The sequence below is a fragment of the Mchenga conophoros genome, linkage group LG7 (genome assembly GCF_057382185.1).
Source record: "Mchenga conophoros isolate Kocher_MC1m ecotype Shallow Benthic linkage group LG7, M_conophoros_male_GT1.1, whole genome shotgun sequence".
NCBI classification, from domain to species: domain Eukaryota; kingdom Metazoa; phylum Chordata; class Actinopteri; order Cichliformes; family Cichlidae; genus Mchenga; species Mchenga conophoros.
This window is the reverse complement of record NC_140532.1, coordinates 66,619,991-66,644,098: the sequence shown is the minus strand read 5'-3', so window position 1 is coordinate 66,644,098 and position 24,108 is coordinate 66,619,991. Positions and strand designations below refer to the sequence as shown.

The following is a 24,108-nucleotide window of genomic DNA, read 5'->3' as shown; positions in this document are numbered from 1 at the left end:
AGGTGGATGAGCTGCTTGCTGTGGTAACGTGTCAGCTCCAGTTTGATTCCCACACGTTACCTGTTTACACTGAGGGAGGAGGCTGGAGCAGAAAACTCTGGAGGCAGAGCTACAACATGCGTTTTCTGGACACTTATTCATCAGCTACAATAACACCATATGGAAAAAGAAGACTGCCCCCTGGTGGTGAAAGGTTTGACTTCGCTTTTCCCTTTACCAGGAAATTTTGCACTACCTAAATAATTATTTCTGACTTCTAATGCAATAACCTGTGTTTGTATCTGATTACATTTTAATTTCAAAAGGAAATACACTAAAATTCCATTTAATAACAGGAGGCTTACACCCCTTGGATGCAGGCAGAGCAGCCAAACTTTGCATTGGCCTGTTTTTAACTAGTGGATTCTACTTTGTATTAATTATTTGCATTCGGCAAATCAAGCCAACCTGCAAATATAATTGTTAGCTTGCTGTGCTGAACCTATAATTTGAATGTATTTGTACTGTGACTGTGCCTGCAGGCAGCACATGCAGTGGGGGGACTTGAGCCTCAGTATGTTTAAACATGCGGTCATCAAACTCAAACATCAGAAGAAACAAATCCACAAAATAAGGAATCATTAAAGTTAAGAATATTTATTGCATCCATTATTGGAAAACACACTTCACTGTACAGCATTCATCCATTTGTAATGGAAAGATGATTAAAAAAAGAAATTTCCAATTGCACACTGTGACCCACGAGCGACCGTCGTCCCCTCACAGGGAACCGGAGTGCTAACACCCGGGGCTTAAGCGCTAAGCAAACTAGACTGGATTACAGGAAAGGCTGTGACCTTTAACCTCTGCTAAAAGCTGCTTCTTTTCAGAGGCATTGTTATGATATTAACATCTGTTTATTCTCTTCTGAGGACCAAAGAAAAAACCCAAAACAAGCACAGCTGATGAACTGAATTTCAGTTTCACATCAAGTCACACTTTAAAACGAAACTTTGTCCAGTCTCTGACAGTAAAAGCAACTCGGCATTAATAGAAATCACAACCTCTCTTTGCATAAGATACATGTTATAAAGTGCTTCGTGTACATACAATACAATTACAAAACGCATTTTAAGCTGCACCACCATCACTGTTTTACAGATGGATTTCAAATTGTATTTGGTCACAATTGCCACTCACTGAAAGGGAAAATAACATGAGTAAAGTGTCGTTTTCACTTGTGTTAATGTGGATGTTTGGACAAACCTTCAGCTTGTTTCTGATTAACTATAAAAAGTGTAAGGAAGCAAATAAAGGTCCCTAAGTATATGAATAACAGAAATCCTTATATATACATATAATTTTGAGGACCCTGATTTTAAAAATTCAATGCGAAGATAAGTTTAGCCGCTTTTGGAAGAGGCGAACGTTTCAGTCCGATTGAGTGTTACAGACACCCGTGCACCCACGCGTCCTCAGATGAGCCGAATACTGATTCACGTAGCCGGGCCACGCAACGACCACGGCGTGGCACATGATTTTAAATCAGAAGGCATGTGGATGTAAACGTCGTTACATGAAGAGCGTTTTAGGCACAACAGTTTCAGCTTTCAGGAGGATTATCGGCACCCGCTGCCACTTTGTGGACAAAAGGAGGGAATGATCAGGGTGGGGGGCTGGTGGCAGGCAGTGGATGTCTGTGGTCAGGTCGGCTGGGATCCTGTTGGAGGATTTATTAATATATTTTCAGGTCTTGCATCTTTGATTCTGTCCACATTTTTTGGCAGTTCTTGGGGATCTTGCTGGTGTGGTTTGCTTCCCGCTCACTTGAAAGATCAAAGTCACAGGAACTCGGAGCACTGAGGTGCAGCGCTCTTGTCTGCATCCATTTATTATTCGGTAAACGCCTTCCACCCACGCTTCAAGAAACATCTCCAGAGATGACAGAAGAGCGGGAACTGTCTGCAATCAGTCCTCCGTCCCAGATGTTCAGTTAGGCCACAGCCTGAGCGGCCTCGGGTACGAGGGAGGAGAAGAAGGTTTTGAAGAAAACCCAGGCCGTCCACATGACGGACACTCGGTGAGGAGGCACCAACACAGCTGTCATCGTTCCCTCTGATCCTTCAGCTGCTGGTTCATCCTGCTGTCTGTCGGCGTGCTCACCTGCCTGAGGAGACACACGTCACACATCAGCCTGCAGCATTTAATTCACCCACTACAGCAAACATCAGGGCCTGTGTGCAGGTTAGCGACTCGACCTGACCCGGGTCTCACTGCTAACTCATTTCAAAAACATTCAGTCTTTTCTCAGTGTGCAGCACTTAGCTGGAGTTTCATCAATGTAGGAAAAAGTGAACAAGAGAGAAAAATGATGAGTTTCTTACTGGATTCAGGTTTGGGTTCCTGTTCTGGTTCTGCTGGTTCTCGGGGGGCTGCAGCTGGTTGGGTTCTGGGACCTGCACTCTCCTTCTGAAGGGAAACCAGCCGACGGTGTGTCTGGAAGACAAGGCAGGAAATTCAGGGGTTACAAGGAAAAGCTAACCATCTATAATCCTGAAAGAAGCTCCAAAGGTTTGTAATGTCACATCGTGGTTGGAGCTTCCTGCACCGTGATGCCCACATAGAGCTGCCAGTGCCTCGTTTCAGCACGCTAGTCTCCATCAGAACGCTGGATCAAGAGCTCAGGCCTGTGGTTAAAAACTTCTTGCCCCCCATTTTCTGCTCTCTGTGGTTAAGGAAAACTGCTGCACCACCTAAACACCAGTTAGATAAATCTGAAAGTGAACACTAGGGGTCAGCAGCGGGCAGCTGGGTGCAGCACAAGGCTCGAAAACATGATCTCACAGAACTCGATATGAGTCATTTATTGAGAAAAACTAAATGTCAGATCAGATTTCTGCTTATGATGAGAAGCTGAAGACATTACACATGACATTTAAGCACTTAATAAAGTTGTCACGGCAACAAAACACGTGAGCGCTCGTCTAGAGCCTTTTATTCCAAAAACTAAGAAGTGATTAGAAACTAACTGCAGGTGATGCTTTCAGTCAACCTTCAGCTGAGTGCTGACACCTGTGAACTCATTTGTGAGGATTTAAAGTCTACCATCATGATTAAAAGTAAAAAACAAAAACAGAACTGAGCCGTAGAGGTCGTCGGTCAGCAAGAGGGAAGTGGGCCGGGGGCAGCACGGCTGATGCTGACAGCGTGATCTCCAGCCTCAAATAAGAGTGAAAGCACGACCAGCAGCAAACCCTTCAAACGAAGCCTTCGGTGAGCGCTCCTTTCTTTAACAGCTTCCAGAGTTTTAAGATTTAAAGAAAAACTTTTTAAAGGAAGCACATCCTGCCAACACGGCTGATAGATGTCAACAGCAACTCGTATGCGTCACGATAGGCTATCAGTGCAGCCATCATTAATGAAATCACTCGACTTTAAGTCAGCAGTACACAGCTGAGCCCGGAAACTCCCTCCTTCACAGAGAGATGCAAATATGATTGTGTGGCAGCCCCGCAGCACGAGGAAGTACTGCGGTCTGAGCTTTATCAGTAAGAGGAAGTTCAGGCTTTATTCAGTGGTTTAGACTCACTTAGGACAGGAGTCAGTACATATGAGGAAGCAGAGTACTGACAGAAACATGACTGATATTCGTCGACCCAAAAGAGCAATAATGTTAAAAAAAGAAATGACACTTCATTTAACTCTGAACGTGTCTGCTGTCAGATCATAGGTCTACCATCTTCACTTCTAATGCACTTCCACTTTAACAGTAAATCACTGAAAAAGTTTATTTTACTTTGAGAGGTGACGGTTTCAGATCATATTTACATTTTCATATTTGTCTCCTTTCCTGCACAATACCACGAAGTTGGCAAAGGGTAAGCCGCTCTATAATAAGGCTGCCCCTGAACAGTACGGGATAGAAAGAAATAGTTTGTTTTTCCACTAAATTACCAGGAAAGTAGTAACTGAAGCACCTGCAGTGCTTAACTTATTCATTTGTCTTCTGTAGCAGTGGTAGAATAGTTATGTTATATAGTTTATGTCTTGCATATTTCCACGACCATATTCATAATCACATACTGTGTATGCTACCGTTGCATGCATGTATTATCTTACTTATTTTTAATTTGTTTGTACTTTTTTGGTATTTTTCCTTCTGATATCTGTACCTGAGCTGAGCTAACGCAAAAAATTTCCCCGTCCTGGGATCAATAAAGTCTTATCTTAAAAATCTGACATTACTGCCTTATTTTAGTGTACCTATCACTAAATATCAAGTGTAACCAAAGTGTTACCAAAACTGCTCTAACAGCAGCTCGAGTCTAATTTGTACAGGTCTGCTAGACAAATAAATATAATATTTCTTATATCGGTCTGTATAGGGACCTTTTTTTGTTCCCCTTGCTGGTGTAACAGGTTTAAAGGATCCATGTCCTGCAGGTGGGGCTCTGTGTATACACACTCCGTCTGTGACTCAGACAGGCTGCTGGGCTTTAAATGGGCGAGGCGTGTTGGTGTGCAATTCACCAAGAGACGCTAAAAAGGGAGAACTCAGAAAACCAGACTCTTGTTGACCCCTGTGACTTAAATCTAGTGATTACAGCAGCTCTCTGAACCCACAGCTGCACACTTACAGGTACATGAGGAGCAGGGTGCCCATCACCAGCAGGAAGCGGCTCAGGTTGGAGTTGAAGTACACGATCATCATCAGGACCCCGAATCTTGCAGCAGAGTACAACCAGTCCAGCCAATCGCGCTCCATGCCCTCCTCGTCCTCCACAACGGCTCCGCCCTGCGCGTTCATCCGCATGTTCTGGTTGGCCTCCCCGGGGTTGATGAAAGCGCCATCCTGCACTGGATTCTGATTGGCTGGCAGGTTGTTGATGGGGTTCTGATCAGCTAGCGGGGCAGGGACGGGTACTTGGTGGGCGGGAACAGGAGGGTACTGGCCAATGGTTGGAGCTGTTGTGGGAATGCTGCCTGCTGCTGCTAAAGCTGCATGGCTGGTGATGGGAAAATGAGAATTAGTAGTCAGACAAACACAAGACGTGGCTGTAGGTGTAAAACCTTCAGTGTGTGAAGCAGAACTCACTATTGCATATAATACTGTCGAGCGTAGACATGCTGGAGCCACAGCAGCTGCTGGGGGCTGTACAGGGAGTAGGTGGGAAAGGTTGGCTGGGTCATCTGAGGAGCTCCAGTCCTGCCGGGGACATGACACAAGACTGTTAATCTTCACTTCTCTTTAGGAAACAGAAATCATTTTCTGACATCTGCAGTCGTTTATACGCGAGAGAACATCTCTGTGCTGGGACTGTGTTTGCCTTCAGTCCCATACGTGGAGTGCAGCAGAAAGAGGCCGGTACAAAGCAGAGCAGGCACTGAGCGATGGTGGGTTGCAAAGCGGCCTGCAGATGCACAGCAACTGTAGACTAAAGCAGCTTTAATACGATGAATAAAATGAGATTTAGTAATTGTATGTGTAGAGCGGGGTCAGCGGAGCTCCAACTAACATCAGCTGATTTTTCAGCTATGCTTGATTATTTTCAGTCTTCTTGGTTCCAGGAACTACAGTCACCATCTCTGTTTGTTGGTGGTTACTTTTGAAAATTCAAAACACTTTGATATTTGCTGTGAGCTCCTGAAACAGTGATCTTTGATACTGGTTCCAGAGGTAGTGCTCTGCACTGCTTAAATGAAATGAACTACAAATTATACCTTAATCCACCTTAAAAGCAGCTACATGTTTGCAATTTAAAAACGGCCTGACACAGAAAACAGTGGCCCCTCAGAAAGCACAACCTGCAAAGCTGTGGCTTCTTCCATGTTCTGCATCTTTATCACGACTGATGATTTTTAAGTTCAGCTTTTGGGGTTTTTGTTGAATGTCGCTGACAAACAATAACAAAGATCCAGAAATCACATGATCAGGATTCGACTGTTCTTCAGCTTTTAAAAGGTTAGTTTAACCGAAGGCCACTTGGTTTTGAAACTGGGATTCCCCCAGTGGGGAAGTGGAGAAGGGAAGTCAGCGATGGCTTACTGTACAGTTAGCAGTCATAGCTGCGTTGTATTAAAGGTGAATAAAAAATGTTCAGTGGTTTGGCTGCATAGCGGTCATTCTCTCTGACAGTGCAAACACTGCTGCGATGGATTAAAGCACACTGACACACAAGCTGAAGTTCTTCCTTTGTTGCTTACATGGCAGCAGGAGGCCACACTGGAGTCTGTGTGTGTGCTGGAGCTGCGGAGGCCGGCCTCCTCTGCCGCAGCTCTGGTGGGCTGGGAGTCTGGGCTGGTGTGGGCTGTGGACTGGAGGAATGTGGCTCTTTGGTCTGCAAAGGAAAGAAGAGTTTGATGTCATTTTTTTTCTGCAACCCCCCCCAAAACAAAATAAAACAAACAAAAAATCCCCAGCAAGAAACATCTGCTGAGACCTGTGTTATCAGATCTACCACATTTTGTTTCTGCAGCTTTGTTTCCGGCTTGGAAGTGTACTGATACTAATGCATGCCAGCTTTAGTGTCTGGGCTGACTTCTGGTAGATAACAGCTGAAGCAGAACAGTTCCACTACACAGCGGGGCAACAATAAGGGCGGAGGTGAAGAAGCACATCTGCAGCGCTCTTTACCACAGTGTCTTGAGGTTACTTACAAAACCTCACACTGATTTCTTGATTGGAATTTGTCATCATCAGAGCCCAAACTAACTCAGTCTGAAAATATCCTCGAAACTTCAACAAAACTTACAAAATATTTAGAAAAGCATTTGAAGTGCAAACTACACTGTTGCCTCAGCCAGGTGTCATTTCTGAGACACAAGGATGTAACAGACGGCACACAAGGACGCTGTGTGAAACTAGCCTGTATGCAAACGTAGGGACACGAGGGCGGCATGAAGCCAGCTGCTTTGTTTACAGGAGCTCAGAATTCAAATACCTCACCAACAGGAGTTTCGCTGTGAACATGCAGGTCTTTATAAAGCCAGGAGGACCGAAACAACGTGCTGATGTTAGAGAAAAGTCACTGGGTGTTACTTCTAAAGTGTTCTCACCTTGGGTCTGGCTCCCAGAGGTCCCTGGGCAGGATTCCTAACAGCACACACCAGGTGCAGTGTGGGAATTGAGTCCGTCTGTGGAAGTGGAGGTAAAACAGTTAAACAACATGTGACATCCACCCAACACATACAGACTTGTGTCTGAATGAACCCCGATTAAACTTTGAGAACCTCAAAGCCTGCAGAATTACACCAACGTACGAGCTCTGGAGGCCACTTAACGTCACCTGTGTCGATCCCACAGACTCTGATTATGAGGCATGTTTACAGCCTGGTTTGAAAAATGTTTTGGCCTGCACTGACCGTGAATTTTTTTAGAACCCGAACGTACGATTTGGGGCGTGGCCACGGTGACTTCCATTAGTGCCATATCTAGGGATTGGTACCGGTGTCCGGTGCCATCATGGCACCGGTTCTGACATAAACGGTAGTAACCAGACTGAAAAGCAGCGCACATTTCGGTGCTTTATTTCGGTGCTTTTTTCCCCCTGAGATGTCATACACTTTAGATTCTAGCCAATCATTTTACGTTTCCGAGGATAGTAGGCGGGCCCAGATACGTACGTTCTTTTATGCAGAGCTACAGATTAAAAATGCCCAAGGCGAAGCGGTCAAAGTCTGGCTGTACTTCACAGCAAAAGATGCAAACTCAGCAGCAACAAGTGCTTTAAGCTGATACTGTGATACTGTCAAAGGAGGTAACACCTCGAATCTGATGAAACACCTGGCGACGCATAGCGTTTTTTTAAAAAGCTGAGAAATGCGCCGTATTTGATAGCTTGCTGCGAGACCTCACACCGTGCACATCTACTGCGGGTGTGGTGCCTGTTATCGACCCGGAGTTAGCAACATCCCCCAAGAACCCGAAGAGGAGAGTCCTGGCCCCTAGCCCTGCCAGTGTAGCAGAAATGATGAGGATGATGAAGCAGCAGCAGCTGTTCTTCTCTGCGTGAGTAGCTTAATGTTGTTCATGTGTAATTTGAACCACGTTATTACATTAATGCATGTAAGGTGAACTAGCAAACACCGTCGTAGCTACATGCGGCTGTCTTCTTGTTTGATAGAGTGATACCATATATGCCCTAAAGCTGCAGAAAAGGCTAACATTGTTATCTTTTTACAAACAGCTAAATATGAGAGGTTTTAGGACAAAGTTTGTGTTTTCCATTGTTTAAGCACCGGTTCGAGCACCGTTTAAGCACCGGCACCATTTCAAAAGTACCGGTTTGGTACTGGTATTGGATAAAACCTAAACGATACCCATCCCTAGCCATATCAGGCAGATGATAGGGGTCTACTAGCCTTCATCTGTGCTCATTTAAGCCACTGAACTAAACCAACTTGTTTGTGCTGTTGATGCTTCTGTGGAATCTTTTTCTCAGAAATAATGAAGTCATTTTGTACGACAGTGTCCAGGTTGTGACTTTTTCTTTTTGCATGTGGCCTTTCACTGCAGTGTGTGTGTGTGTGTCTGATAACCAGTGACAAATGAAAGGAAAAAAACTGCACTCTTGACCCTTACAGTGAGGGAAGCATGGCTCTGGTACAGTATGAAGCTCTTCTGCTGGGTTTCTGTCTACTCAGAGCAGCCAGTGGTTCTCAAACTGTGGATGACCATGGGAGGAAAAAAAACTGAGACTACGCCAAATCAATGATTTTTACAGAAAACAAACAAAAAAAGTCCACAGTTATTTTGTTTCATTACAGCGCTGTATACAACTGAAATTTAAGTTTATATCTCCATCTCACCCTATCCCTGGCCTCCTTCACTACAGCCATGAATCCTCACTGAAGTCCTTTTCTTTTCCTCCTACCTCGCAGCACCATCTTCATCATCCTTTGTCCAACAGATCTGCTATTGTCCCCCCTGAACGTGTCCAAACCATCTCATCCTCAGCTCTCAACCTTCTCAGTCCGAGCTGTCCCTCTGTTGCACTCTTTTCTATAGTGGTTCCTCCCAGCGCTGACAGACAGTAAGATGAGTTTTGTTTGTTTTGTTTTTCTAGTTTAAAAGGAAGTGGGGTCGGGCCCACAGAACTAAGGCCGCAGAAGCTCCAAAGCTTGCGTGCAGGTTTTCTACAGCTGTATGCTGATTGGTTTACAGAATAAATGGCTGACAGCTCCTTTGTGCACGGTTGGTATTGTCTTACGTCTATCATGCCTTCTCAGGCAATGAGCCTCTACTGGGATTCTTGAACAAAAAACATGAAATAGTCTGTCCTAGTTTTTGTGGCACAGCCCTTTCACAGGTCTCAGTAATTACTGTGTACTTCCTTATTCTCCTACAAGCAGCAGTGAGAGCAGCCCTCTTCCACCAGTTTGTCACCAGCATAGTGGCACATAATCAGCTCGTGACATTTACAACTTGACATGACAGCTCGTGCTATCACACACACCTGTATGAAGAGTCCATTAATGTGCAGGTTATCAGGCAGCAGTTTGCCAGCGTAGATGAGCCTCTGGTCACTCACAGCCTGAAGACGAAACAAGAATAAAGTCAGTAACGAATCAGATCTCCTTGCTGCTTTGGGTTAGGTGGGGGAGCTTGTTTTTTTTAAGGTACTAAACTGAAACCATGAAATATGGCCAAAGTCGAGTAATTTGTTTGCAGTAGATCACAAAGACTTATATCTAATTGTAGTAAAAAAATAATTCTTAGTATCAAACAAAGAATAAACAATAAAACAAAGATTTTGATGAGAACATTTCGTAACCAGAAACACATGGCCAAGTTCCCACAACATTTGGGTAAACAGACGAAACCTGGCTCCTCACTTGAACCTTTTCAGTCCACTGCCTGTGCCTGGCTACACCCCACTGAAGCGTAGATCCTTTGCTTCTCTGCTTCCTGTCCAAAACTGATGTTTGACATGTGTAGTCCCCCCCGCCTAAGACACACCTCTGGATGTGGTCTGAATAGCACGAATGTTCCCGTGAAGTTGTACTTATTTCAGAGACATAACTACAGAGAGATACCAAAACAACAGACAGACAGAAACACGTGTTCACTGCAGGTGTGTCAGTCACAGTTCAGTTTATTAATTAAACAGAAAAAAATGACATGACTGCGAGCTCGCGCTCATGGAACTCGCAGGCACGCTGCGCTGGTTTCGTGTGAGCGCGCGCATATACACGCGCGTGACCCGGGAAATGGCTGACAGCTCCTTTTTACTCTCATCACATTCCACAGCACAGCCGCGAATAGCTCCGCCGCCCTCTGTGTAAACTCACCGGTTTGGTCGGGTAGACAGCGGACAGGTGCGCTTTCAGCTCCTTTATGGTCCACTGCAGGCTCACTCCCTCGATGGTCCGGTCCTCCTGAGCCTGGTTGGGCGTCTTTATGATGAGAGTGATCGCCTTTTGTTCAGAATTTCCTGCATCCATTTTTACCGTCTGCCGATGTGTGAGCTAGAAAAACAGGATGTCTCCGTGACTCGCTGGACTCCCTAACACGAAGAACAGCCGGGGGAAAGTGCGTCTTATGTCAACGAGAAACTGCAGTGACCTGGGTGGCTCTAGAAGTGTCTCCGCTGGTCCTCATACGGGACTTTAGAGGAGGAAGGTTGTTTCCAAACACACTGTGGCCGCTCCTGATTGGCTACCGTCTGCTCGTGCTCAGACGTGGAGGTTTGCAGAATATTCGCCGCTTGAGCATGCGCAGTTATGATTATGCTTCCAAAGATCGTTTATTTAGGAATAACCCACACTCTGGTGCCATTTGAGAAGGTATCGAAAAGCAGAGATAAACGCGCTTAGACCCGGGCTAAAGTCCAAGTAAAAAGCGAACACACACCACCAAAGTGAAACATTTGTATGTTTTCTTTTGTACACTTCCTGTGAGCTTTCTTCAAGGTTTTGCTTTTGCTGTTTTCTAAAACACAGTCATAGTGAGAGCTCCTGTCAACTTCCGTCTCTGATAAGAGAAGCAAAACTATCTCAGCTGAAGTTGCATCAGGCGTGTTACATCAGCTGTAAACTTTCAGATATTCCCACAAGATTTATGCAGAAAAGTGAACGGAGCCACAAGATGTTAACGACACGTCTGAGCAAAACATCGGAATATAAATACTGCCGTGAAAAAATGACCAGAAACTACAACAGCACCTTTAAACATATTTAATACTGTATCATGTTTTGATTATATGCATATACTTACAAATACATTTATTAATTTAATGATCGATTTATTACATAGCTCGTTGGTTTAACTACAAGAGAGTTACAACAAGGACATGTTGTGATACCGTGTGTTCCCATTGTACCTCATTACCTTAATATTGTACCTTAATATTAAAAAGAGTACTGAAGACTTTATTTACAAAGTTAAATTAGACTGATGGTGAAGCTATAGGAGACCATTGCTCCTGTGCCACAAATCAATAAATAGAAAGATTTAAAAAAAAGAAGCATTAGCATTTTCTGTCAATATCAATTATCTGTCAAACAAAGACCTGCATAATTATTTCAATTATTTATGTTAGCTATATTTATTATTTTTTATTGTATATTATGAAGTGGAGAGTGCAACATTAGCATGAAGGGACCCTAACTGACAAACAGAGGACACTGTACAGTAGACGTCTTTTGACTAATTTTTGTGATCAGAGTTAATCAAAATGTAACAAAGCATTTCATGTGCTCATTACTGAAGAAAGTACATTCACTGATACCTGAAAATCAAATTACAAGAAATAAATCTATGGAAAAATAAATGTCTTCTGTGGCCTGAAAGGTGTTGTAATGTCACGATAACTGGTTTCATATATGTCCATTGGTCTCACTGGAGATGTTACTGGCAGTAGAAGGTGAGAACATTCTCCTGGTTTCCTCTGACCAGAAGGACTGGAGGTCTCAGATCACGAGACAAGAAGTCGAGCCAGGCTAGGTAGAGCGTGCTGGGACACACTCCTCTCCTCCCCACTGGCATGGTGCTGTCAGGAAACACAGCAAACCGCTGATTTTCACCCAGTAACAATGAGCTTGAAACATTCTCAGGTGAAAGCTTCACAACACCTGTAAACTCAGCACTTTCCATCATTTATTAAATAAAAGCAGAAAAACTACTCACGTTATAATGAGAGCGGCCTCTCTAGAGTAATCCAGCAGTACCTCATTTAGACGGATCTGGCGAAGAGACTGAATTCCACAGGAAAAAACAAACAAAACGTTCAAACTAAGATGGGATGCGCGAGGAAAGAAGAAATGTTTTGGCTTGGTTTAAACATATTTGATCAGTTTGTGTCTGACCTTGGCCTTGTTCTTCTCGAAATCCTGGTCCGTGATCATCCAGGGCTCCTGATGTTGGCTTGCACATCCAGAATCTGAGTCCGGCTTAGAATTTGTATCCACCCTGAAGCGACTGACCATCTTCTCAAACTGATGGACACTGAAGCACACAGAGACAGAGTTTGGAGTTATTCCATCTCAAATCATCGTGGGCCTTCTGTTCAACTGTCTGGTTTTAAATTTTAGCTTCACATATCATACTGTACTTTAAGACTTTTTTAAGTCTTTCAAATTCATTTAAATAAATCAGCTGTAGTCTGAGATAGACACATTATAAAATAAATAAATAGGGAAGCTAAAACTTTATATCTCCCTATATATGCTCAAACTCTGAACCAAAACAATCCTGTTCAAATCTGAGACGCCCGAGCAGAAAATGTAAAACAATTGCTGATTAGTTTTAGAAGAAAAAACTCCTAATTCAGGTAAATTGAATATTTTTAGATGCAGCAGCTCATAGATTAAGTGAAATCTTAAAACAGTTATCTAAAGATTTTTCTGAAATACTGTGTTCAAATATATTCTTTGTCATAAGCAACAATCTCTAAAGTCAGCATGGCGACAAAAGCTGCAGTTCGTCTAATGGCCACTAGAGGCGGCTTTCAAAAGTGAGTCAGTCCTCATAGACTCTCCCGGCTCTTCACAACAGCTGTTTGGTGGGTGGGGATATTATAAAAGATTAAAGTTAGTGATTTGGCTAATTTACTTCATATACCACAAAAAAACAAAACAAACAAAGCCTAAAATAAAATTAAAAAACCACAAAAAACTGAGTGATCGGGATTCTTATGTTAGCTGACAGCAGCTTTTTTGGCTCACATTCCCAAACATCCATCCTTCATTCTCATCTTCAAGCTTACTTCATCTGCTGAGGAGGCTGGTTGATTTCAGGAAGGACTTCGACACTATGGAAACCAAGACGGAACTTCTTGATCAGCTCCAACACCCTGGAAAGAGAACGTGAGGCTGGAGTGAGCACATGTCTAACAGCGTGCAGTCTGTGTCTGCGAGAACGCAGGATGTCAGACCATATACTGCATTTCCCCGTTTCTTGGGAAAACAAAGTAAGGCTTTCTGATGGAATATAGACTGATGATGATGCAAGATTGTTCAATTTTACGGTGAAAATAGCAAAACTTGGCTGTCAGTAAGATTATTTTTATATTACTGACCAATTAAAAAACAAACTACAGTTTGACTCTAAAGTGCTGCGTTCCTGAGATGATTTGGGCATTTGGAAAAACTCCAAGAGAAGAAAGAAACTTTTTGAAGCGATCTACACTGTAGACCTGTGCATGATACTTACTCCTGCTTCTGCTCGTCCTTTTTCTCTGCGTCTCCTCCCACAAACACTCGGACCTTACACTTGGCCCAGCGCTTTCTGCGGGTCAGCAGGTAAGGCAGCAGCAGGGTCAGACCTGGAATACACACACACACGCACGAGGAGTAAATGTCTGTGGACATTCTTGAATTAAGACATAAAGCAGGCGACTAATGGAGATGTACTCGGACCTCCATCATCAGACAGCCAGTACACGTCGATGGTCTTCTTTCCCTGTTTTTTCTGAAACTGTGTACTATGCTGAGGCTCGGGCTCGATGGAGACAGAAGCTGCAAACAGACAACGTGTTTTATAGAATTTAAATGACACCATAGAGGGTCTTTGGGTATTCTGTGTGTCTGTGATATTATCATGCATTTACATACATGTGGGGTTTGTCTGAACGCAGGAAGGAACAGAGATGCTGTTGATGCTCTCTGGTCCACCGTCAAAACTTGGATTAACTGAAACAAAAACAAGAAATTTCTTTGCACATTCATTTATTTGCAGGCAGCTACTTAAAAGATGATGGATAAATGTGGACTGCACATCCTAGCACGCCTCTTGTTGATGCCAAGAGCAAAGTGCCGTGGGAACGTAGCAGTGGCTGCAGCATTCCCGGGTTCATTGATGTGCAGCCTGCTGCGATATGCATGCAGGCTCTCACCGTGTGACTGAGAGGGACTGGAGACCTCTAATCCCTCTCTCATCCTCAGCACGCACACGCCAAACTGCAGGTCGAACGCATCACTGAAAGCGACATTTAAATGAATGACCATGTGCATCAACACACACTCGTACCCTTTAGCTTTTATGGAATTGAGGTTCAGTTTTTAAACAATAAATATTTGATATCGCAAAAATAATACTCTGTTAGCAATACTTTAGCAGCGGTATTGGTCATAAAAGTTTTCTGGCTTACCGCATTACTCCTATGTAGTTGTGAGCAGCCTGAGGTGTGTCACTCCGCCAGTCTTTCTTGAAACCCATGATGAGAACATTTGGCTTCACACGGCCCAAACCTGCCCCCTGGTGGACAGTCAGAACACCAGCAGGTGAGGATTCACAGGTGTGCTTTTCACACCTCAGTCACTACAAAAGGGCAGCACTGGCATTGTGGGTGGGCCTTGCCCCTCAGCCCAATTCTGCTGATACATCTCAACTATCAATTACAGTATTTCACCCCTGACCTGTAGCAACACGTTAACCCCAGATTGCAGATCTGCAGCCACCACTCCTCTGTAGAACGACCCGGCCTTCCTTTTGTTGAGCCAGTTCAGGTGACTGTCGCTCATGGCCTTCTCCAGTACTGAAGGAGAGGGATCATCCTGCGAAACACGGGGAGGAAGGTAGAAAGATTTCATCACTCCGCTTTCAAACAATTAATCATTGTTCCGATTATTGTTTGGATTTATTGTGCGATCAGTGGGAGAACTCACAGTTAACACATTTCCACACAACATAAGACTGAGATCTTTTGTGAAACAGCTGACGAGGTCCACCAGGGCTGGACGACTGCTGGGAGGGCCCGTTAGCACCAAACACTGGGGCCTGAAAGTGTTGGAGTTAGATACGGAGCAGTTTACTCTTCATGTCTCACGTATTTTGTCTTTTCTCTTCCTGGAAAATCACTAAATAAACTTCTATCAGTCCTACTCTGCTTTTTGTCTGTGAAGGTTCTCAGTCATCCAGGTCATCGTAGTCAAAGGAGCTTGCAAAGAAAAGCGTCTGGACTTACAATAACAAGTCTGCTTTTTGTATCTTGGTGCATAAGCTAGACTTTACCATTTATTTTTGAGGGGCATGTCCTTGGTGACCAAGGTCATTGCAGTCCTGAAAAAAGTCACTAGACTTCATGTCTTCATGAATCCAGAAGAAGTTAAAATAAGCATCAATCGTTCCAGAAACATTGGTTCAATCTTAGAACGTAAAAGTAAAAAAAGCTTTGCTTTAAAAGTGTTCTTCCTCCCCACCGTTGCCATAATGTCATTATGAGGTTAGTGAAAGTAACTGAAGTGTTGATAAAGTCCTTCAAAACAAACTTTAAACTACTGCATTTCAACCGTGGATCCAACTTTAGTAATAGTATAAAAACTGGTAACACTGTTGCAAACTGAACGAAAAAAAAAGAATCCCCTGGACTAAAGAGGAAACTTAACTTCATTTAGGATCTCCAGAAACACTCATCCAACCTTCAAATTTTGATAATAATAATAATACATAGCATTTTATTTGAAAGCACCTTTCAGAACTCTCAAGGACACTGTACACAGCAGAACAATAAAAGCAACATAAAAACAAGCAGTTTAAAGAATCATATAAGACATAAAACAAATTTAAAATAGCGGAGTGGAGAGATTATGTGGGATAAGCTATTTTGAAAAAGTGAGTTTTGAGTTGGGACTTAAAGAGAGAGAAGGAAGAGATATTTCTTAAATCAGGAGGTCAGGAATTCCAGAGTCGAGGAGCAGAGGAGCTCCCCATGGTGGCAATACCGGGAGAGGGGACAGAGAGAGAAAGAGAAGAAGAAGTCAGATTTAAAAGTGAGTTCCTCAAGTGTGAGCTAATAGTGGATCTTCAGCTGTTTGGGGTGTGTACCTCACAACAGAAAGAGACACTGGAGAGGCTCACCTGTAGTTCTTGACGTGGTCCTCTACGCTGTTGAGGCCTGCACACCTGCTCAGAGCCATGTTGTAGGAGCTCGCCTGCACTGATGAGCCCCAGTTCACGTCTAAACGCAGCAGAGAGGGAGTGAAGCAGCAGCATGGCTTTGTTTTTACACACGTGTGCGTGAGAGAGTTTGTGTGTGTTTACCTGGCTTCTTGTAGAGTGTGTATGCCAACAGAATAAAGACGACGCCAAAAGCAATAAGGGCCGCCCACCACGTCAGCAGGAACATGATCACCACGGAGCATATGGCGCCCAGCAGCGACAGCCACTTACTGTAGAACCTGAAGGACGGACGCCAACCTGCACACACAGACAGTTAACATATGTTCATATTTTAACTTGAGATGATGATTCATTCTTATATACAATGATAAAGTCAGCTCTGCCATCTCTCAGCTGGTTACCTGGTGAGTTGGTGATGGATGCGTGGAAGCAGCTGAAGTTGATCAAAGCGTAGGAGCAGAGGAAGAAGTTGGAGATGATGGGCGCGATGGTGTTCAGCTCAGCTGGTGATGCAATAAAAGACATGAGGATTTGTCTGTTTTCTGTGATGGCTTCACATGAAAAAAGCGTTTGATATGAAGCCGCAAGGAAAAAGCTTGATAGCATAATTAATAACTTAATACAGTTTTGATTTGGCATTAACAGATATCAGCAGTAAGATGAGCTTAAGTACTTGGCTGCCTTTGGGCTTCATAGAGCGTATGCCATCACACATATCAAAACTGTTTGATTTCATGTACATTTGGTAACTTGGCTGACCCTTTACAAAGCAAACGCTCCTACTGAAACATCTTACTGGATCTTTATGGCGCTCTGTAAAGCTACAGAACAGTCATTTAATGTGCAAAACGGTTCTTTTTAAACGTTCTCTCTGCAAAGAGCTGGTTTATTAAATGCTATTGAAATGCATTTAAAGAAATGACATGAATTTGACTAAAGGGATTGAAGATTTTAACTGATCCTATGGTTATTATGATTTTATTAGATAAATTATATGTAATATGATTATATGAAATAACATGTATTTCTAAACAGTTTTGAAGAATTTTTTTTTCTTAAATTAGATGAAAACAGCAGAAATGTTTGTGAATTAGGAAACTCTTTCTCAGCAGCTACCCATCATTGGTAGTCTCTGCTGTTTGGGTTTGAAATGTCACTCACATACTGACATTTAAAACCCCAACAACAGGGACTACTAATGATGAAAGATGGACACACTGTTCCCAATGCAGAAGTGCCTTGAAACCGCATTCTTTCTAACTGCCAGCAGGGGGAGACTCCTCCAGTTTGTCAAAAGCATTTTGATTGCTGCGTCTATGATTCCGTTATTGCCCTCTGAACCTGTCGGGTATGCCTCTAACTCATCTTATTTGAAAGATATTACACAACTCGGACTCTTTCAAAGTCTCACCAATGAGGATGAAGCAAGCAGCGATGATATATGTGAGAAGGTATCCTCTGATCGGTTCATTGTTCTTGCCATAACTTTTGCCAAAGAAGCCAATGAGAGGGTAGAGCTGATCCTTACACAGACACTGTGAGGGGGGGAAAGGTTAGAATAAGAAACACATTAATACAAGAAAGAAGACACTCAGGGACTTTCATCGTTAAAGCTGAGTTTGCGACCTGTGGAGTAAGAAACAAGAAAATGTAATATTTGGTCTAACATGTTCACCCTGTGTCTAAACAATATTCCTGCAGATATCCCAGATTCCTCTCATACTCTATAAGTGAGTTTACTGCCCGTATCTACGGATGTGAGACTTCATCTCTTTAAGCCACAGTAAAGCAAACACTCTGTAAAAACATTTAAAGAGTCACAAGAAATATCTGATGGTTGTAAACCTCCGTGAAGACCGACTGTGCGTGTACCTGGAAGACTTTGGGAGCAGACACCAGGCAGGCCAAAGCTGATGACAGAGTGGCTCCAAATATCCCAGCTGTGATGAGAGGGCCGAAGGCTGACACCAAGCTCATCGACTGCAGACAGAAATACGCTCACTCAGTACACTCAGAGGGCAGAAACATCTTTGTGTTTACAAGGTGACCTGCTGTGGCTGCTTAATAGAATGGGAGTGTGACCGTGGAGTGACAGTAAGGGGAAATTACAGAAAAGTAGTGAAAGTGTGTAAACGGGATCACCTTAGTCAGGTAAATGGTCAACGGCCTGTATTTGTATAGCGCCTTACTAGTCCCTAAGGACCCCAAAGCACTTTACACATCCAGTCATCCACCCATTCACACACTGGTGATGGCAGCTACATTGTAGCCACAGCTGACAGAGGCGAGGCTGCCGGACACTGGCGCCACCGGGCCCTCTGACCACCACCAGTAGGCAACGGGTGAAGTGTGTCTTGAAGGACACAACGACCGACACTGTCCAAGCCGGGGCCGGCAACCTTCCGATTACAAGACGAACTCCCAACTCTTGAGCCACGATCGCCCCATAGGTAGGACAGGGTAGAACAGACTAGAAGTTTCCATGATGACCAGGAAGAAAATGCAGCACTGACTTTTATTTCCTGTGTGTGTGTGTGTGTGTGTGTGTGTGTGTGTGTGTGTGTGTGTGTGTGTGTGTGAGTTGACCTGATAGTAGTTGTGAATACCATAGACGCACGTCTTGTTGTTGATGCACCCTGTGAAGTCCCAGCCATACTGGCATGCTGTACCAACACAATCCTCGACTGCTGATGAGGGAGACAGCGTGTCGTTCAAAACGCCAGACGCATCCCGCACCACGCAGGATCCTGGGAGGACACAAAGACGAATTTAAGGGTTGCTTTTTTTGGTCTCCTACAGGAGGAAAACTGTGCGATCAGGGAGCTGTAAAACAACAATTATTGGGATACTATGCACATAGAGCCGTGTGTGTGCGTTATGATAAAGTGTGGTGGAAACGGCTGCTCTGGCAGAAACTGCAATAAAAGTGGTTTGTATACTTTGCTGGTGCAAAATGCAGTTACAAGACTTGCTTGTAAGCTTATTTCACATAAATCCCAGTTATAGTCTAAAGCAGAGCTTTTTCCAGAGGCATGCAGTACCAATGGTAGCAGAGATGATGAGGTAGGATACTGTGGTCCAGAAAATAGCCAGCAGCGTCCCTCGGGGGATGGCCACTGCTGGATTCTGAGGAGGAGACGACAAAGGCTTTTAAAAACATGAACATATGTAAATTTAATTTAAAGCTGTGTGTGTGTGCATGAAGCCGACTGTCTTATCTGTATATCATTCCCACTATTAAAAAAAAGAAAAGAAGCATTTGTATAACATGCCTTCAGATCTCCGGAGATGTTCGCTCCTGCCAGGATGCCCGTGGCAGAGGGGAAGAAAATGGAGAACATGCCGAAGAAGCTGCCCCCTGGCCCCCGATAGTCAGGTACAAAATTTGCAGCAAAGATATTTGCTGTTAAAGGGAAGAGAGTGAGTTTACAGGAGAGCTCGGCAATAAACTACCGTAAACTGCAAGACCGGCTCACTGCATAGTCACCTTTGTAGCTAAAGAAACCTTTGGATTGTTTCTCAGGTGAAGCAGGAATGATTGTTCCAACAATGTAACTGGCAAATGAGACCATGATGACTATGAAGAAGAGAACCTGTGCCTGTGGGAGGAAGAATAGGCTGTAAACATGCAGATGCACACACTGTAAACAAAAGATGGACAAAGTCACATCGTTATGCATCGATTATGTATCCAGGTTGAACTAAAAAGCAGTTTTTTGATTTTAATTTTTAATTTTATTTAGATTATTTATTGAGCCAGAAATGAAGGTGGTGGAGATGGAAACATGGAAAGCTTGGTTAGCAAGCATAAACACGCCCATGCATGAATAAAAAAAAATGCAGAAAAAAGGCCATTAAAATGTGACAGTTTCACCAACGCAAACTTCTCAGCTAACGGAGGCGAGACCCAGGAGCTAAGCCTGCCTGTGCCAGCACACCTTTCAGTTAAGAACACCACACTGCTGAGTTACCAAAATCTGAAGGGGACATTAGCTGCTTTTGCACCAGGCTGGAAACGTGTTAATTTTATTGCTGAAGTGTGGCTCAGTCTTTCATCATTGGCGGCTGTGACTTGGTGTCTTGCTTGTCGGGTTTATCACAAAGACTAGCGTCAACATGCTAACTAGGAAGAGGGCGAGTCCTCTGCTCTTATGTGAAAGAGTGAGATGGCTTCAAAAATGTTGCATTAATGATTTTTCCAGATACTGGACTGGTTAGGGACTCTGGCTTCATAATCTGAATACAAAATTAGCAAAAATTCTATTCATTTAAATCCAAACCACTATGGCAGCTTATCATAGTGTCACATACAACTGATAAAGCTAACCTTTGACTCCCAGGCCATGCCAGCCATTGAGATGCCCAGCAGACATGTCACCGTGATGATGCCGATGATGCGGATGTCGTTAGTTCGATCCACCATGACGGCTCCATTTTCCTGATGGCGCACAAAGACATTTCACGCGTAAAGACAATGAACAGACATTATTTACTGTATTTTATAAAAGCGCACGTATAAAACGGCATGCTACTCACACGCATGAGGTCAGTAACAGTCTCAGCAAAGCCCACGGTGTGCATCGCCACAGCTACAGCATTCGCAAAGGCAAAGATGAGACCGATTGACCCGCCGAGCTCTGGACCGAGGCTGCGACTGATCAGAAAGTACGTCCCGCCTGCAGATGAGAGGGTAGATTAAAAAGTGAGCACTGTGTGTGGAATCAGCAGCATTAAAAGTAAAGAGCTAGGCTGTTGCATGTGGCAGTGAACAAATCCAACCTCCTTTGACTTTGCCATTGGTGGCGATGGCTGAGGTCGAGAGACCAGTGATCCCAGTTATAGTCGAGGACAGCAGGATGATGACCCAGGTCATCCCTGATGAGAACAGGGAAACACACCGTGAGTGTGAGGGATACTCACCGTCTGGGAAACATGTGCTGTGGATAAAGGATGCTGTCGTTGGACATACCTATACCAGCCTGAGCAGTAATCCAAGGCAGCCTCAGGTACAAGATCACCCCCCATATGTTCAACATGCAGCGGATCTGAGAACAGATGCAACACTGAGTGAAGCCTGCTGGTGTCTAAGTATCATCAACGGCATCACTGTGGAGGCTCAGTAAAAGTCCTGTTTCTGTCCCAGCCTACATGCACGGTGAAAGTGAGCTTGTAGAAAGTACATCAAATATGAAATCGTCATCAATCTACTTTTTTTGGTTTTGGAAGAAACTTAAAGTTTCACACGGGTAATATTTTTAACTTCCTTTAACAATAAGTCGTTGACTGTACTCTGTAACCCTTTAATGCCTCAGGGAGTCAAAAACAAGCAAACATGTTCAGAAACAATTTCACATTTTCACAGCTTCACGTGCAAAAACAGGCGACAGTTAAATTACATTAGTCTCAGATTTTAATCTTTTCTAATTCCTTGTTTAAGTTGAATTAAGTTGCAGGAAACACAAGACGAATGCTGCTTTAGAGGCCTTCAACGTTAAGTCTAAGAAAAATATCTTTTAACTTTACGTATCTGGAGATTCAAGATTGCTCCACGTTCAAAAACAGCAGCAGAAAAATCGCCTCCCATCGGTCAAAGCCTCCACCTACCATGACCCCCTGCACCCATCCAAAGCGCGTGGGTTCAGTTGGCGGCTCCTTTTGCTCATCCTCATCTTCCTCAGAGCTGTCCTTCCCTCCTGCCTCCGCCTGTCCACCTGTTGTCTCTTCATACATGGGAGGTCTGGAGTCATCCTGCTCAAGACACAAAACCAAACTCAGTTCTTCTCTCTTAGTTTTCGTAATTAAATAAATAAGAGATCCCTCACCTCAGGGCCGGCGTGCAGCTGGAACAGAGACGGCCTGAACTGCCTCCGTCGGCCCCACACCTCCGTGTTGGCATAGAAGTCGTAGCGCGGCGGGGCATCCAGAGTCTCGTAGCCAGTTAAATCAACAGATACGCGAGATGCGACACTGCTGCCATCCCCATCACCCCCATTGTAGTAATCGGACTCAAAGCCTCCTGATGTCGCTTTACCATTAGCCACTGGCGCAGGGAGATTGGCTCTGTAGGCAGCCAGGCGAATGCCATCATTGGCTCCTTGTAACTCCATTCAGAACAGCAGAATTATCTTTTTAAAAATGTCTGTGACCACGAGTCTAGTGAAGAAAGGGAGCCGACGTTGAGCGTCCTATCCCAGCGTCTGAGTCAGTGACTGTGCAGGAGCCATGCTGTAGTTCAAGATGAAAGAGGTGTTGGTTTTATATTTGACCTTAACTATGCAGGAAGAGCCTGAAGCCGTGGTAGAGGGCTAGTTCAGTGAACAATTAAACAACTTATTACACAACCTATTAAGCCTGACACGGACAATTTCACATGACAGGGTCAGCCCCTTTTGGACTGAGCAGGGCCAGTTAACACACGGTTCCATTTTTATGGAGTCACATGCGCAACGCCCTTCAACACTTCAAAGTTTTCCAAAAGCTCAAATAATGGAGGAGTTACCAGAAGTGGGGGATTTTATAGCCTGTGTGTACTTCTTATTGCTCAGTTTCGAGAAGTTGGTAATCTCCTGAGGGGACTTTTGGTTAAGATGTAAAACAGCATCATTACAGACAAACACGCACCTGCAGCATATCCTCGACAGTTAAATCAGTCAACAGAGCACGAAAGAGTTTGAAATTATCATGACTTTTCCAGTCGCATTTCAGTTTCACTTGTTTCTCTGCATCAAACCAATATGGTGTTAATTATACCCTAACAATCAAGACAAATATCTAATGTCTGAAAATGTAAATTTAGAAGAAAAAAAATCGACTGGATATTTTGTTTGGATATCTTGGCTAAAAGACAGAGTTACAGACAACATGCATCACTGTGAAAGTTCTTCTTGGCGACGCTACACAGCACCACAAACGTGTATCACCCAAAATGGGAAGGGGGGGTCAGGAGGGCACTAGCCACCACCCAAATACTGGGCCTCCCCTGGCAAGACTGCCCCATGTTGGCAATAATTTTAGTAAACGTGAGCAGAAGACCGAGGAAGACACCCTACAATGAGCTGAAACATTTACTTATTCATATAGAATTGTTGTCATTCACACTGTGCCACTTTGTCGGCCCCTCACAATTTCCCGTCGCCACCCCCTCCCCTCCGTTGTTCTGTTTTTGGTGTACCACCCCAATATTTTCAGGTGCCTCGATGTGGCCACCCCTATGAATACGTTCTGGAAGAACGTCATTGTTCCCCCACAGTAACAAATGCCAACCTCACTGTTTAAAAGTCACAGGCTCTCCATACAAGCTATGATTAATGCAAACTTTCACAGAGATTCGTGTCATATTTACTACTGCATGATGCATGACAACTAAAAATGATCTTCAAATATTTAGTTTGTTGTGTGAGATCCTTTAACCTCCTAGCACCTGGCGTCCACATATGTGGACATCACATGTTGGGTTATTTAGACCAAAATACTCAATTTTGATACGTTTCATCTTTTCAAATTTAATGAAGATCAGATGCTTTTAGTCTTTGCTTTAGAACAATTTAACGTGAGCGTGCCAATCTGTGATTACAGCAGAATCGTCACTTTATCGACCACCACATGGAAACATTATGGAACAAACATACACCCGAGACTGTGACAAAATATAACTTTTAGTCTACTGTAAACCTAGAACGTAACCAACCCGTCCTCAGAAACAACAGTATTAACACTTCACTGATGTATTCTTTTCGTACTCTGCATCATGTTGGGAATAAACCAGATTAACTCATACTACATGCATTCAT

General features: G+C 43.8%; 2 protein-coding genes across 2 annotated transcripts; both read right to left on the bottom strand.

Moving 5' to 3' along the window:
* Window positions 1–620: 620 nt before the first annotated feature.
* Window positions 621–10,620, bottom strand: herpud1 (homocysteine-inducible, endoplasmic reticulum stress-inducible, ubiquitin-like domain member 1). Its single transcript, XM_085280903.1, has 8 exons — window positions 10,270–10,620; window positions 9,435–9,512; window positions 7,036–7,113; window positions 6,184–6,317; window positions 5,075–5,185; window positions 4,617–4,985; window positions 2,364–2,475; window positions 621–2,146 (listed from the first exon to the last, which is right to left on the bottom strand). The coding sequence occupies exons 1-8, from the start codon at window positions 10,420–10,422 to the stop codon at window positions 1,973–1,975; spliced, it is 1,209 nt and encodes a 402-aa protein (XP_085137029.1). The 5' UTR covers window positions 10,423–10,620; the 3' UTR covers window positions 621–1,972.
* A 524-nt stretch (window positions 10,621–11,144) lies between these two features.
* slc12a3 (solute carrier family 12 member 3) lies at window positions 11,145–22,527 on the bottom strand. Its single transcript, XM_085280902.1, has 26 exons — window positions 22,141–22,527; window positions 21,923–22,066; window positions 21,288–21,363; window positions 21,098–21,193; window positions 20,855–20,994; window positions 20,646–20,756; window positions 19,806–19,917; window positions 19,591–19,721; window positions 19,360–19,444; window positions 18,905–19,065; window positions 18,191–18,298; window positions 17,730–17,853; window positions 16,720–16,821; window positions 16,460–16,615; window positions 16,277–16,376; window positions 15,085–15,196; window positions 14,836–14,973; window positions 14,568–14,674; window positions 14,313–14,395; window positions 14,032–14,109; window positions 13,837–13,935; window positions 13,631–13,742; window positions 13,185–13,271; window positions 12,286–12,424; window positions 12,107–12,174; window positions 11,145–11,969 (listed from the first exon to the last, which is right to left on the bottom strand). Exons 1-26 carry the CDS (start codon window positions 22,423–22,425, stop codon window positions 11,828–11,830), a joined length of 3,096 nt encoding a protein of 1,031 aa, XP_085137028.1. The 5' UTR covers window positions 22,426–22,527; the 3' UTR covers window positions 11,145–11,827.
* Between the last annotated feature and the right edge of the window lie 1,581 nt (window positions 22,528–24,108).